The 16,248-nt window shown below is 42.8% G+C and overlaps 1 protein-coding gene across 1 annotated transcript in view; it reads left to right on the top strand.

Moving 5' to 3' along the window:
* FAT2 (FAT atypical cadherin 2) overlaps nt 1-16,248 on the top strand; it is a 200,051-nt gene that overhangs the window by 171,538 nt on the left and 12,265 nt on the right. The window contains exons 20-23 of the mRNA XM_089682800.1: nt 1,283-1,428; nt 6,934-7,339; nt 7,427-7,580; nt 11,206-11,756. Coding sequence (XP_089538926.1) covers nt 1,283-1,428; nt 6,934-7,339; nt 7,427-7,580; nt 11,206-11,756 — 1,257 coding nt within the window. The remainder of the gene's footprint in view (nt 1-1,282; nt 1,429-6,933; nt 7,340-7,426; nt 7,581-11,205; nt 11,757-16,248) is intronic.

Below are 16,248 nucleotides of genomic sequence, written 5' to 3'. Positions count from 1 at the left end.
CCACTGCCTTGCTAAAGAAGCTGAGGGTAAAGGTGATGGACTGGCCAAGCATGTCTCCAGACCTAAACCCTATTGAGCATCTGTGGGGCATCCTCAAATGGAAGGTGGAGGAGCGCAAGGTTTCTAACATCCACCAGCTCCGTGATGTCCTCATGGAGGAGTGGAAGAGGACTCCAGTGGCAACCTGTGAAGCTCTGGAGAACTCCATGCCCAAGAGGGTTAAGGCAGTGCTGGAAAATAATGGTGGCCACACAAAATATTGACACTTTGGGCCCAATTTGGACATTTTCACTTAGGGGTGTACTCACTTTTGTTGCCAGCGGTTTAGACATTAATGGCTGTGTGTTGAGCTGTTTTGAGGGGACAGTAAATTTACACTGTTATACAAGCTGTATGCTCACTACTTTACATTGTAGCAAAGAGTAATTTCTTCAGTGTTGTCACATGAAAAGATATAATAAAATATTTACAAAAATGTGAGGAGTGTACTCACTTCTGTGAGATACTGTAGGATTTTTGTGGACTGAGTGGCCAGCACTGCCCTGTGTCTTTTGCTAAACTACTCAATCATTCCCATTCACAGAGCTCTACAAAATAAAGTCACTTCGTAGTCTCGACTGGGAGAGTTAAAAAGCATCTTTGAGATAATGCTGGAAGTATGCACATGACAAAGGACAGCTCTTGTTTTCTGACAAGATTCATGTTTGTTTTTTTGGAATTATTAAACAGATATAACAAAATGCTTCCAATGGTATATTTAAGGCCTCATGCATAAAAAATGAGGCTTTCACAGGCATGAAGCATATTTTTAATGCCTCTAAATTGAGCTACATGTTAGCCCATGTGGCCATGTACATCAGGCATCTAGATCAATATGTAAGAGCAGTGTTTAGAGGCATTAAAAAAACTCATCAAAGCTGCATTTGAAGAAAACTTTACAATAATAATTTACATACGTAGATGCATATAAGCAAGTGCTTATAAGCATACATTTAGTCCAATGGCCAATATACATGATTATTCTGGCCAGAAGAATGCATTTACTCTTAACACCACATACATATAAATGTGCATACGTATGCGACATTAGAGGAATTTTTCCTGCCAATTTCTGGCAGATAAGAATACAGCATATTTGGAGCATAGATTCATTCACCCATATGCATGAGACTTAAAAGATGTTCTTCGTTGGGGTTTACATTCACTTTTAACACTCCTGATCATGCACACCATTTACTCAGCAGAAACCAAACAAGTATTTTCCTCTTTTTTTTCTCCCTAGACACAGCATTAAGATTTGACGGACATAGTTTTCTGCATTACAACCATGAGGTTAGTGGAAGCTGGAAAGTCCAGTTCAGGCTGAACACCCACCAGTCCAGATCTGTTTTGGTGTTTGTAAATGGCACTTCTTCATCTCTTCTAGAGGTAGGTTTTATTTACCTAAAGGCAGTAGTATACACTGTAACAATGTAGCCAGAATGAATTATAGAATAACACCTTTCCTTGAAGGCAATAAGTCATCCTTGCAATAGTACTACAAGAGCACTAAATATTTGGTTGCAATTTTAAACCATAATCCAGCTGACTCATAGTGAATAATATTCAGGTTGACACTGACCATGTCCAATGTCCTCTGATATGTGCACATGCCCCTTGTTGGCGGCAACCTACAATGCACCTGAGGATGCCCTATATGGGCTAGACAGTTAAAGCATATAACTTTATTATGGTGTATAGCTTGCAGTGCAGGTCCTTCAGATTTTTTAGTATGTTGTAGAGTGAAAAATTGTATTGTTTTCATTGACAGTTTAACAGAGGCATTACAATCATAAATGTAACAAAAATTAAAAAGGAGGACATCTGTGTATTACAATATGGATTCAGGGTAGATACTGACAAGGAATAGAATATAACTGTACATGGTTGGTGCCAGGATAAGTACAATCAATAATAAGTGTAGCACCCTCTTAGTTAGCTATGGGGAGCTCTAGTTCAATTGTCATTGCCTGCATGTGATGGCTAGCAGGGTCAAAACTGGATCAGAGCTGGGAAGCTCTGCAGACCAGCCCTCTGGAATTTCCCCCTGCTCTAGAACTTTGGCGAAAGGTCTAGAAGCAGGAGTGACTGGTCTGTACTCTTAGAGGACCCTTGCCAATCCCCAACAGGAGGCTTGGCAAGGAGCCAGGACAACCTTTAAGAGTAACTGAACCTGCTCAGCTGGTGGACAGTTGCTGTGTGGGAGCAGGAGAGGAGAGAAGGATGTGAGGCTGTAGCCTGTGAGGGGGCCCAGATGGAGAGGGGCCCACCACAGGCAGAGGACCTTGGAAGGAGGAAAGCTTGTGACTTCACCAGCCCCCAGAGAGAAGACCACCTGTGAAGCAGGGAAGGAGGGGCCCAGCTAGAAGGCCTGGTAGCAGCCACCAACCCACCAGCAGCACAGGAGAAGGACTGAGTGAGTAGACCTGCACCCCCTGGGCCAGATATGGGAAGGAGCATTCTGGTGGGAAACCAGATTAGCCACTACCTGGGACTGTCTTATTTCTTAAAGTGACAGGCACTGGATCCCCTGTTCAGTGATTCCTCCAGGTAGCTAGATTGAGGAGCATCTGGGGTCTGGGTGGTACTACAGGAGACACTGGCTTGCTCTCCAAAAGAGACTGTTGCTGTAACCATTTGTACATAATTCAGGAAGTTGTCCTCAGTTCCTCAGTTCTTTTGGGAATCCCATATACCCCTTACCCCATCCAAGTTTTAAGATCCCCTAATAAAACATCAAAACAAGCTCAAGGACAGACTCATGGATGCAAATGGATGTGAAAATGTGTGTTGCCTGGCTGTACAGGACTATAAGGGGACCCAGGTTTTCTGTAACTCCTAAGGGGGTAGTGCTACATAAGCATTTTGAGCATGGACACAATGGTCATGAGCAGGGACTCATGGAAGGGAGACTTCCATAAAGAAGGATGTGGAGTGACATACATCATGAACACCATGTGCATTCAAAGGGTGCATGTTGAGGTGGTTGTATGCTAGGGAGCTCACCTTAAATTGTAAGTTCTCATGAGCAGGGCCTTCTATTAATTTGTATTGCGACTGTACCATCTCCGTTTATTTTGAAAAGCACTGCGCAAACTGTTGGTACTATAGAATTCCTGAATATTAAGGGAAAAATGCAGATGTTGCATAAATGAAGGTGAAAGGGAGGAAAGAGAACAGAAAGAAAAGAGGAAGATATAGCAACTAAAGAAGGACATTTGGGGATTAACAAATATTTTTAACAGGACAATATTTTCACTGCTAACATCACCATGACAGTATTTATTGTCAAAAAAGTAAAGTATTTTTCATTGTGATAGTAAACAATTAACCTAGATTGTAAGCTTCGAAAGAGCAGGTCCCACGATCCCCTCGTGTTTTGCATTGTATTGGTATTGTTCTGTCACATGTTCTGTCCCCCTTTGTAATGTACAGCGCTGAGCGAACTATTGGTGCTTTATAAATACTGTATAATAATAATAATAATAACCTAAGCTTTAAGGTTAGAACTAAGGTTGATTTTAGGCATAAGGATTCATTTTAGAGTGATGGTAAGATTCAGTGCTTACTTTTAAAGGAAAAGTAGGGTCAAAGTTCACTTAGTTCTGCATTCCTGTGACCCGTTTTCAGCTGGCAGAGGGTGTTAAACGCAGCCGCTCCCACCTCCTCCCCATTCTGTCGCTTCAGTGAGGACTGGAGGGGCAGAGCAGAGAAACGGTGACTGATAGTCACCGACTCTCTGCTCATTGAAGACCAAGAAATAAGCAATCAGTGGTCTTTGATCTCTCAGTTCTCAGTCTTCGAAGCAACGGGGGGACCTGCATTCACTTAGGTGAGTATAAAACATTTTTTTCAATCCAGAACTTTTCTTTTAGGTTAAGTGTCAATAAAGTACTATTCATTTTTTTACAAGTGTAATAGATGTATTTTTAAAGAGATTCCATCATTATAAAAACTTAGAGATGCTTGCACGAACCTGAAGCAGCTTCTGAAACCCTTCCATAAAGACTGTGTCCTCAGACATTCTGTCAGAACTAAACAAGGTTGCCCACCCTTTTCCTGTCTCCTGCTCATCAGACAAAAAACCAAAAGGTATATGTAAGGAGTGGGAGCTAGAGGCAAGCTCCAGAACTACCAAAAGTGTCAGAGCTTTTGCCTGTCAGCAGCCTCTTAGAATTAGGTGGTGCAGGTAGGTGCAGACACCTCTAGGGGTGTACAGGATCTCTAAAAGGTACATTTAAAGTGTTACTAAACCCTGGACCCTGCATTCACTATATCTGGTCTCCCACAGTACACATAACATGGAAATGCAATTATTTTAGTAAATATAAACTGCTAAATACCCTTTCTCCTTAGCAGTAGACAGCAGTCTTGTGATTTCTATCAGTGTCTTGCTGAACACTGGTTAATCTTGCATGACCCCTGACCCTCTGTCTGGATAATCCTGATTGACCCTGTGCCAATCACATGCACCCTCTAAAAAAACCAAAAAATAAACCTCTTTAGCAATACACACAGGGCATGTGCACACTTGCCACTACTGCCCTGTACTATGGCAGATAGATTGGGGACAGTAAAAGAAGGGGAGGATCAGAGAAGACAAGATCAAACAGCCTTTTTACACAGTATGGAGGATTAAGACCTTAGGTTCCACAGTGAGTTTAGCAAGCATGCTTTACTGCATATACAGACTGATTTTACTGTTGGGGGTTTAGTAACATTCCAGGTCTTGTTTTTGAAAATGTAACTTGGAAGTTTGTTCCTGTGCTGTGACCAGATAATATTTCCTGTAGTACAGGTTTGTTGTTCTGTAATTGAACTGGCCAAATATTTGTTAGTATAATAATACTTAGAATAGTTTATATATGTATGTCATGCTTAAATCACCGAAGTCTCATTAAAGTTAAAGGCAGGATGTGTTGATGATCAAGCAATCTTGCCTGGAGGCTTCATAGCAAGTTTCTACTTGTGCAGCCTTGGATTGTTTGAACATTTTGTATATGGAAAAGGTCCATTTTCTTTTCAATACATTTCACATAAAATGCATGTGAGCAGTGCAAGAAACATATCTTTTATATATACAAAAATAGTATATGCGTATGCCAATCACAAGTACAGATACATTTAATTCTGATCAGCAGCCAAAAAGTCAAATATAATTTTAAAGGTTCATTAATCATTAGTTATTTGGCTTGTCTTGTAGATGCATAGAAGAAAAATGGGTTACATTTGTCTTTTGCAATTCTGAAATCATAAAATATGAGTGTAAAAATAAACAGTTGCAATAAAGAACTAGCTTGATGATAGAGAATTTCAGTTTGCTTGTTCTGTGTCTTCCTGTGCTGATACCCTCTACAGTAGGATGTTGAAAACTTTAGAGACATGTCATAAAACCAAATATTAACGAGAACTTCACCAGACATGATAGAGCTTGGGCCAATGATGTCAGAGAACTCTGGACAGGAAAGTTGTGGGTGGTAGTCGGGTAGGGTATTCGGTTCACAAGCTCCAGGTCTCCAGGCAGGTGCTCCAGGTCTTGGGTGCATTGAATTGAATTGAGGGGAAAACATGGATGGATCCGTTTATAAACATTGCTGTTATGCTGGAGTTGGTCTGACCAACAGGTGTGGTGGACCCATGGGTAATGGTAATATGATGTGAAGAACCCTCATTAGACACAATTTGAGTCAGGGGAAATCTGCCATCTGTATACTGAAATTCCACTTGACATCTGGTGAGGAACACTGCTTCACACCACTTATTGACCATCTACAGCTACTCCTGATATTTCTCCAGCATCTCAGGTTACAACTGTTTTACATCATATCTGCGCTATTTAATTATACAAAAAAGCAATTATAACGATTGAGTTTGGTAAGAGGGGACTAATTAAATAATAAGCCCTCAAACTGAATCTGTGAATAGCATAGTAGAACCTTCTTAGAACCAAAAGGTACTCACATGTCTCATTTTATCACATAGAATTAAAAAAAGGATTATTCCTCATTTTAGGTCAGTGGACAGAGCTATGCAAATTATTCTTTCACGCCTCAATGGCCAAATGTAAATCCAGTGTTAATGGTGTGTTGGGCAAATACAGCCTAATATTTTGAGTAATTTATTCAAAGCTGCGCACTATAAATATACAGTATATATGTTCAAGAGGGAGCCCGCACAAACACAGGAAAATATATGACCACAATCTTGATACTGTATGCCTGTGCTAGGAAAATTAATGCACCTGGTGCTCCAAGGCAAAGTTATTAAATGCTTAGCCATGTGCTGGCATGCTCAGTATAGAGAAGACAATGAAAGTTAATCTGACCTTTGAGTTACTGCACATCATTGCTCCATGTTATTAAATTAAAGAGGTAGAGAGGGTTCAGTTAGCATTTGTAAATTAGCGGAAATAATATCCAATCACATTGCTTTTAAGTGGTTAGCGTTTTTGCCTAGCAGCACACGGGTCATCGGTTTAAATCCCAATCATGGCACTACCTGCATGGAGTTTACATGTTCTCGCTGTGCCTGCGTGGGTTTCCTCCCACACCCCAAAGGCATGCTGGTAGGTGAATAGGCTTCTGTCTAAATTGGCCCTAGTATGTATTCGTATGAATGTGAGTTACAGACCTTAGATTGTAAGCTCTTTGAGGGCAGGGACTGATGTGAATGTACAATACATATGGAAAAGTGCTGCATAAATTGATGGCGCTATATAAGTACCAATATTAAATTAATAATATGCAATCATTCTAAATTGCTGGAATGTGAAAACGTATTGGTTGATACTACTGCACATCACCACCATTTGTACTGTCAGTGATTTGTGCTCCTTGTAATAGCCCAGTAGTGTAGAAGTTCTCCTTTTAATTTTAGTTTGTTTTTGGTTTACAGCTCGATAATGGGTATTTGCAATATAAATATCAGTGCCAAGGAATTATGACCAAGAACCTGCTTTTGGAGACGATGGTAAATGATGGAACTCTGCATAGTATTATACTCGAAGTGACAAGCAAAACTGCCAAATTCCATGTGGACAACATAGAATCTGAGCTGCCCCTGCCAGACTGCTCAGGTCATTCGTCTCTCTTGTTTATTGGGGCATTGATACAAGAATCAGACCATGTGTCTCAAGGATTCCAGGGCTGTCTGGATGACATCAGCATCAATGGAAAAGCAGTGGAAAGCCTAGGACAATCTATTCAGCAGAAGGGCACATCACCATGCTGTGAACATAACCATGCTTGTAGACACAATCCATGCCCCAATGAGAGTATGTGTGCAGAAATGCCCAATGGAGGTAAGAGGTCCTGGCTGCTTTAGAGAATTGGTTGTGTTAAATCATTATCTATCAAGTTGTTAACATTTATATTATTTATTTCTCCAGCATATTCCTGTCTATGCCATTCTCCCTTCCCTGGTCCAAGCTGTGTCCTGGGTACCAACCCCTGTGCCACATCTTCTTGCACACAGAGCAGAATTTGTTCACCCATGTCCAATGGATTTACATGTAGCTGCCCTCCAGGATATCAGGGTGACAGGTAAGATTGTCTTACAAGTTTCCAGTACTTTTTTGTACTTTGTATGACCTAACTACGGTTGTTACCATTCTTGGACAAGGTGAGCTTCAGGGTTATGGCCAAAGTTACATTTCTGTGAATTCTGCACTCGGTTTCTAAAGATTCACATGCAGCTAGTCAAATACTTGAACTATCCAAACAATCATGCATGAATGCATGCTGAAAAAATGATCTTGCCAGTTCAGTGCTGATTAGCCAGACATGGGAAAATAATATCTTTGTACACTGCTGATTAAAGCAAACCAGTCCCACATAAAATTCGGTACAACTAAGCCGTATGTGTAAACATGCACACCAGTCTGGGAGTCTCCCCATACCAAGCTTCCAACTGAATGGTTTACAGTAAGCCAGAGCAACTTAAAGAATATCTAAACCCTTAAACAAAAACTTAAAACTGAACTCCATTTGGCTGAAAATTACAAGTTGCAATGCTGACCACCTTTCCTTACCAAATATTGGTTACCTAGCTATATGCTTTTTTGGGTATATTTGAGGAAGTTATATGCTAGGAAAATAATAGTATTAAACTGAATACAAACTGAACCCCTGAAATTAGATGACTGGAATAAACTAATGAGTCATCCTATGCCAATGTACAAATTACTTATGAGACCAAAGGTTGCCAAAAATTGTATAAAGGTTGGTTTCAGTGGATAGAAAACCTGCATACTGTAGACCAGCCTTTATCAATACAGAGGAACCCTTGAAATAACTTTCCAATATCCAGGAACCACTGCTAAAACTTACTATACTACAACTCATGATACATTCATGTGACAATCATGGTCTCTTGTGGTCATTGGGAAGGATTTTCCCTTTACAGATAGTTAAAAGAATCAATGGTGTCAGTGGGAACTTATCTGAGAGACAGAAATTGCTCAAGGAACCCCTAACAACCTCTGGAAGAACGTTAGGGTTCCACGAGACCCTAGTTGAGACACCATGCTCTAGACCTTTGATGGCCAAGTTATTAGATATATTCTTTACTATATGTAGTTTGCTACATAATAATGCTACTGAAAGTGTATCTAAACCCAAGAAGAGTTTTTGGGTTTAGCCGCACTTTAAAGTGGTTCTGAAGGCAAAAGGTTTTTTTTTTGTACCTTAAAGCATTCTTTGCATTAAGGTAAAAAACCTTCTGCATGTAGCCCCCCCACCCCCGATACTTACCTGAGCCCAATATCAATTCAGCAATGTGTACGAGAGCAGCAGATCTCTTGGCTCTCTCCCTCCTCATTGGCTCAGAGACAGTAGCAGGAGCCATTGGCTCCTGCTGCTGTCAATCACAGGAGGGAGCGCAGGTCAATTGACATACAGAGTGAAGCTCGAGAGCTAGCACACACAAATGCCCTCAGCAAGGGGGAGGAGCCAGGAGAGCCAGCAGAAGAACCTCAGAACCCCAGAAGAGGAGGATCAGGGCTGCTCAGTGCAAAACCATTGCACAGAGCAGGTGTAAATATAACATGCTTGTTATATTCATTTTTAAAAAATGGAGCATTTACAATCACTTTAACACAAACAACATATATTGAAAAATTTGGTTACAAATATGTATTGTATGCAGATTTAAACGTTGATATATGCTGTAAATTAATTTACACAAAGCAATAAAAGGCATCTAAAAAAAATGGAAGCTTTAGATTAACATAATTTCAAGCTAACTGGCATTTTCAAAAGAAGAGGTTGACAATAGCAACCTACATACTCTCCCAGGATAGGTTTCCTATAGTCATTCCCCTAGTGCAGACATCATTAAATGGCGGACCACGGTCCAGATGTGGACCTAGCCACTGTTTCATCTGGACCCAGTCACGCCATTTAGGAGCTGCTTCTTTTCCTCCATATCCGCTGCTGTTATGACAGCAGAGCAGACAGCAAGAGACAGAACATTTCTGGAGCCAGTGTGGAATAACAGCACAGTATTGAACAGATTGTGGGACTGTGAGCTGTCATAATATTTCTGGATCTGATTCAGGAAGCACAGCAGTGCATTGAATAGAGTGCAGGACCAGTGGCTGATTGGAAGCATTGCAGTCCTAGCAGTCAATCACCCGCTGGTTAATACAAAAAGTTCATCTGCGCAGCTCCGTGTTCGATTCAATGCTGTGCTTCCCGCATCCGATCTAGAAATGTTATAACAGCTCCCGCTCCCACACTCTGTTCAATACTGTGCTGTTATTCCACACTCGCTGCAGAAATGCACCACCTCCTACTCTCCGCTCTAAGGTAGGAGAGTGAAGGGGGGCCGGGGACACTATTCTGGCTGTGTGTGTGATGTAAAGGGGGTAGGGGGGTAAAATGTGAAGAGGGGCAGTGCTGTGTAAATGTGGTGGGGGGATGTAAAGGGTGGGGGTAGATGTAAAGGGGGTAGTGCCGTGAAGGGGGGATGTAAAGGGGTGGGGGCAGTGCTGTGGGAGGGGGGGGTGTTGATGTGAGTAGGGCAGAGAACATTTCTTATGGGGGGGGGATTTGTGATGGGAGGAGGGAGACAATGCTGTGGAGGGGGAGATGTAAAGGGGCAATGTGGGAGTATGTGAAAGGGCAGAGGACAGTACTGTGGGGTAGGGATGTGAAGTGGGCAGTGGGGTTGATGTGAGGAGGGCAGAGTATACTACTGGGGGGGGATGTAAAGAGGGCAGTGCTGTGAGTGTGTGTGTTGGGGGGGAGGGGTTGATGTGAAAAGGGCACTGATTGGTGATGTGAATGTGAGGGGATGGGGCAGTGCTGTTGGGAGAGACGTGGGGGGGGGGACAATGCTGTGGGGAGGGAGATGTAAAGCGGGGGCAGTGTTGTGGGGGGGATTTGAAGGGGGCACAGTTCTGCTGGGGGTTATGTGAGGGGGCAAAGGACAGTAGTGTGGGGGAGAGATGTGAAGGGGGCAGAGGACAGTAGTGTGGGGTGGGGGTAATGATTTGAAGGGGGGGTTGAGGACTGCTGAAAATAAAGGGGTGTACTGTAAAGGGGTAGGTGGGGGGGTGATGTGCAGGGGGCCTGAGAACACTACTGTGAAGGTGAAACTGATGTGAAGTGGGGGAATGTGACGTGTAGGGGAGGACTGAGTGAATTATAAGGATTGTGATATACAGTAGAAGAGGGCTGGAAAAAAAATGTGGTTCGGAACTCTGTTGGAACAAAATATTCCTGTTCGGACCTCCAGGAGTTTTAATTTAGTACCCCTGTCCTAGTGCATTGAAGTAAAGAATCGTTAAATCCCCTCTCAGTTATTTGTTTGGGTTTTTTTTTTTCATTTTTGCTTTGTTTTTTTTTTGTCCTGTTGTAGAGAGTTTCCTTCACTTCCTGTCCCAGAGACACAACAAGAAGTGAAAGGAAATCTCTCCAAAATTAAATCAAATCCCTTCATAGACAATCGAATGCAGGACAGTGTTCACCAATGGAAGATTTCCCCTCACCTCCTGTTCCAAGGACAACTGTAAAATTTTGGATTTCCCATTACTTCCAGTTCCTGGGATAATAGTCACTATAACAAGAGAGAGGAGACTGCAGTAAACTCTGACTTTGTAAAGTAATACACTGTATATTTAAAAAAGTACAAAATAAATAATCTGAAGCCTTTACCTCTTTGCAGATGCCAGATTGCAGTGAGAAGCTGCCTGGATGATTCATGTGTACAGGCGACTGACCCCTGCATCCCCAGCAGCACATGTAACTGCAGCGACGCTAACGGAGGCCAGCTATGTCTAGAAGGGAACATGCCCGCTCCCGATAAGAGATTCCTTATATCTGGTGCCCAGGAGATAGCAGAGATCCTAGGAGGTGTCCTTGCTGTCTTGGTGTTAGTGGGGGTGTTTGTCATCTTCAGAAAACGCCTGTGCCATCGAACTGGTACCCACAAGCCAGCTGCGCAGGACGATCCAGACCTGAAGAACTATATATCCAGAGACATAGGTGTGGGAACTCAAGGAACGTCCATGGAACTGAATATACTTAGTCCTGCCGCTCGGAATCAGCTGGACGCTGAAGGACAGCCTCGAAGGAACCCTGTCCCGGAGCTCCTTACCTTCTGCAAGCCTCAGACAAGACCAGCCGTGTGTAGCGTGGCTCCAAATCTACCTCCTGCACCTCCATCCAGTTCTGACAATGAGTCCATTGCCAAGAACTGGGACTGTGAGGAGACCAGTAAGTGCTTCTATCTTTTCATATGCTCTTGTAAGCGTTTATTGCTGTTTGTGTACCTGCTAGGGATATTGGCTTTCACAGTTTGTCCTACTGACCATTATCACCAAGATTGCGGGAGGAGAAATCTTCCAATACAAGGACATTTCCCTCACTTTAGGATCGGTTCACACTTCGTCTGACAGCTGAAACCAGCAGCACACAAAACACGAGATCCGTAGGTGGGTGCCATTAAATTTAATGGCACGCTGTCCACACTGGAAATCGCACCTGTACTGGGAGCTGAACTTCCCCAGTGGTGGTTAGCAGTTGTGGTGCTTTGTACCCCCTACTGGTGGTCAGTGGTCACTTACCTGATCACACTGTCTGTGCTACAATCTCTCTTCCTTATTCCAAGACATTGGAATCTTTCTAAGTGTGCTGGATGCTAGAATGCAGAATGTATTCCAGTGCCAGGCACCCCGCTGCCTCTCTGTTGCCTTCTAGCGATTGATAGGTGGTGAGCCACCTGTACAACTGTGCAAAACTGATGGTAAGACTGGAGTTCAGCTTTATTATTATAATTATTATACAGGATTTATATAGCGCCAATAGTTAGACCATACAATATAATATTAGCTGTACAATATAAAGGGAGACAATACATCAACGATACAGTTCAATACAAGAGGGTTAGGAGGGCCCTGCTCCTTGGAGCTTACAATCTAATAGGGAAGGGTTGGTAGTGCAAAAAGTAATAACTGTGGGGGATGAACTGATAGGAGAAATAGAAGATTTGGTTATTAGCTGAAGGCAGGATAGGCTTCCCTGAAGAGATAGGTTTTCAGGGATCGCCTAAAAGTGGGCAGAGTAGGTGATAGTTGGACAGATTTGGGTAGAGAGTTCCAGAGGATAAGGGAGGCTGGAGATGAGCCTGAGAGGAGGAGACAAGGGAGCTAGAGAGCAGGAGGTCTTGGTGGGGAGCGGACAGGACAGTTTGGGTGATATTTGGAGATAAGATTGGTGATGTAATTTGGAGCAGAGTTATAAATTACTTTATATGTTATTGTTAATGTTTTGAATTTTATCCGTTGGGCAATGGGAAGCCAGTGGAGGGATTGGCAGAGAGGGGTGGAGGACACTGAGTGGAGGCCAGTGGAGGGATTGGCAGAGAGGGGTGGAGGACACTGAGTGGAGGCCAGTGGAGGGATTGGCAGAGAGGGATGGCAGATACAGAACGGTTAGTAAGGTGGATGAGTCTGGCAGCAGCATTCATGATAGACTGAAGAGGGGATAGCCTGCGATGAGGTAGGCCAATAAGGAGGGAGTTACAATAGTCAAGGCGAGAGATAACAAGGGAGTGAATAAGTTGCTTAGTGGTTTCAGAGGTTAGGAACAGGCGTATCTTGGAGATGTTGCGGAGGTGAAGTCTACAAGATTTGGACAGTGGTTGGATAAATCAGCTAATATTTCTAATGTTGTATGCTTTTGGGGAGAAAAAAAAGCATTGTTTATACTGAAAGTTCTAAAATGTTTCCTTTTGTATAATACAGGCAGGTAATACATGCAGGGTATGTGTAACATGTAGCATTGTAGGACCCTATGAGGGTTGAGGGTTTGCTGACATCTGTTGGCTGATGTGAGCGACAGCAGAAAAGATTTTCCTGTCCTCACTTGTTTGAGAATCGTGGAATCCATAGCAGTGTATGTACATGCCGCTGATTGACAGTGTTTGTTCTTTGTAAAGCCCAGGAATGTAAGGGGCGACTTTGCCACTTTTGTTAGCAGCTCCCGGGAGCGGGGGATTGTGTGATTATCACACATTTCAGTGCCATGTTCACTGACAAGTACTCTAACAAACATCTGAATTCTATTTTTTCCTCCGGGCAGGAAGATTTGTGTTGCCCTGTAGTAGACAGGTATGGGTTGACATTAGGTTCTCAATATAAATAACAGAAAATAACAGAAAATGCTGATTTAATTGACAAGTAGCCTCAAGTTTGACAAATTGGTGTAATTTTCATGAGTGTTGGTTCAAAAATTGTCTACTTTTACTCTAATGTATTCAGCTAAGCTCTACAATGAAATAAATTACAGTAGGCAAACATTTTATTTTTCATTTTGGATAGAGTAAGGGAGGGTTATAACCCCTGTCAGATTTTTTCCCATTGGGAAGATTTACCTTCATTTCCTGTCCCATAGCCAAAACAGGAAGTGAAGGAAATCCCTGCAAAAGGGAATCCCTTGGGAACCCCCAGGTCACCAGAACTAGTGTCCTCATTGGAAGATTTCCCCTCTATTATTTTTCTGGGGACAACCCAAAATTTAGGATTTTCTTTTACTTTTACTTTCAATGATAATAGTAAACAGGTAAAATAGAGAACGTGAATCTCCTTAACAGCAATAAAAACTGACAGATGTTTTAATCCCTCTGCATTCAAAACTAAAATAAAATATTTTGCCTTTAGATATACCTTAACCACTTCCCGTCCGCCCTATAGTAGAAATATTGCTACAGGGCGGCACGGGTGTGCAAAATCAAGTATATATACGAGATTTTGCATTTCTGGGTTGGGGGCGCTCGTGAACCATGTGCGTGTCCTACCTGCACCACCATTCACAGCCGCGGCTGTCAATCACTGGGTCCCGGCCAGTGATTACCCGCCGGTGCTCAGTGATTACCGACAATCACACTGACGGGGAGGAGGGCTGCTTTGTTTACTAACAATCCTCCTCACTGTCGGCTCGGGCACACTGCTCTGGATGGTCACAGCCATCCAGAGCAGTGTGCTTACAGTGAAGCATACCCCCCTCCACCCCCAGTAAAACACTCCCATCACACAGTTAAACCTCTGATCGCCCCTCATGTTAACCCCTTCCCCAGTGCCATTAGTACAGTGTCAGTACTTTTTTTTTAGCACTGATCACTGTATTGGTGTCACTGGGGATGTCAGTGACACCAAGTCAGTTCCCCCCAGTGTCAGAATGCCCACCGCAGTCCCAAAGTCCCGTTATAAGTCGCTGATCGCCGCCATTATTAGCAAACCAAAATAACAATTCCAGTATCTATACCACCATTTGTAAACACTGTAACTTTCACATAAACCAATTTATTTACACGTATTGGGATTTTTTTTAGTAAAGACATGTAGCAGAATACATTTTAGCCTAAATTTATGACGAAATTTGATTTTTAAATTTTTTTTTACTAGACATGTTTAACTGCTTCTGCACCACCCTATAGTAGAAATACAGCTACAGGTTATGCAAAATCACGTGTATATATACGTGGTTTTTGAGCCCCTCCCAGATAGCGTCAGATTACCCGTCAGTTCACCAGTAATCACATATAACCCCTTGATTGCCAGGAACACGCTCATACACAATAAACCTCCATTGCTAGTATAGTGTCTGAACGGATCAATATCTTTGATCAGATCAGCACTATACCAGCGTTCACATTAGTATAGTGTCCCCAAAAACGCAGCGCCAGCACCTGCGTTTAGCCCCTACGCTTACCTCCCCCTTCTCCACTAGCAAGTGCTGTGTCAGTAGGTCACTGTCACTTGATACATTACACACAAAACCGCAGTGTTCGCAGAACCAGGCCTGATCTCTGTTAGCACTTGCCGGTAAATTTGTTTGTAGCGGTTCAAGCACTCCCTGACAGCCAGGTACTCTTTTTCCCATGAGTCGCACTAGGTACTTATAAATTTAGTGGTCAAAATGTCAATGGAAAGGTACACTAGTGAAGAGACCTACAGGATTCTGAGCATGTCAGATGAGAGCGAAGGGGAATAATCACTAACATAATCAGCCTCAGAATATGAACCTGTAGACAGCAGCGGCACCCTGACAGATAGCTCAGACAATGAAGAAGAGGTTCCTGCTAAGATGAGGTGTACTCGACCCCATTCCCAGGTTACTGAGATGTTACAATCGCATAATGACTCTCATATACAGCAGAGTGCCAGTACTAGTGCCGCTCTACCTTTTGGTGAACTGGTGAGCACCAGCGACCTAGTACATCCTGGTCTTTCACATACCAGCACTACAGTATCACTTGGTGACGTGGCGAGTCCCATAAGTGCAGTACAAGCTGGTGCGGTGGCGAGCACAAGTATTGTCCCGCAACCACCAAGAATTCGCACACAGGCCCATAGAGCCCCTAGTATTGTTCTGGATGTGCTTGCAAATCCCGATTGGTAGGCCACAAATTCTGCAGCACCCGTACTTCCCCCATTCACTGGCCAACCCCGAATTCATTTGGAAACAGCAAATTTAAATACTACCCTTGATTTTTTGAAGCAGGTTTTCACAGACGATCTGTATGCATTGATTGTGGATCAAAGCAATTTATATGCACAACAATTTATCGCTGCCAACCCAAATTCAAACCTTGCCATACCATTCGCATAGAAACCCATTACAGTTTGCAAATTTAACGTATTTTTGGGCCTAACCCGCAACATGGGCATTACTAAAAAAAATTATTTGCAGTTGTATTGTCCACAGA

This window comes from Staurois parvus, unplaced genomic scaffold (genome assembly GCF_062004578.1).
Source record: "Staurois parvus isolate SC_StPar_1 unplaced genomic scaffold, SC_StPar_1.0 ptg000298l, whole genome shotgun sequence".
In the NCBI taxonomy this organism is placed as follows: Eukaryota; Metazoa; Chordata; class Amphibia; order Anura; family Ranidae; genus Staurois; species Staurois parvus.
This window is presented reverse-complemented; position numbering and strand designations above follow the sequence as displayed.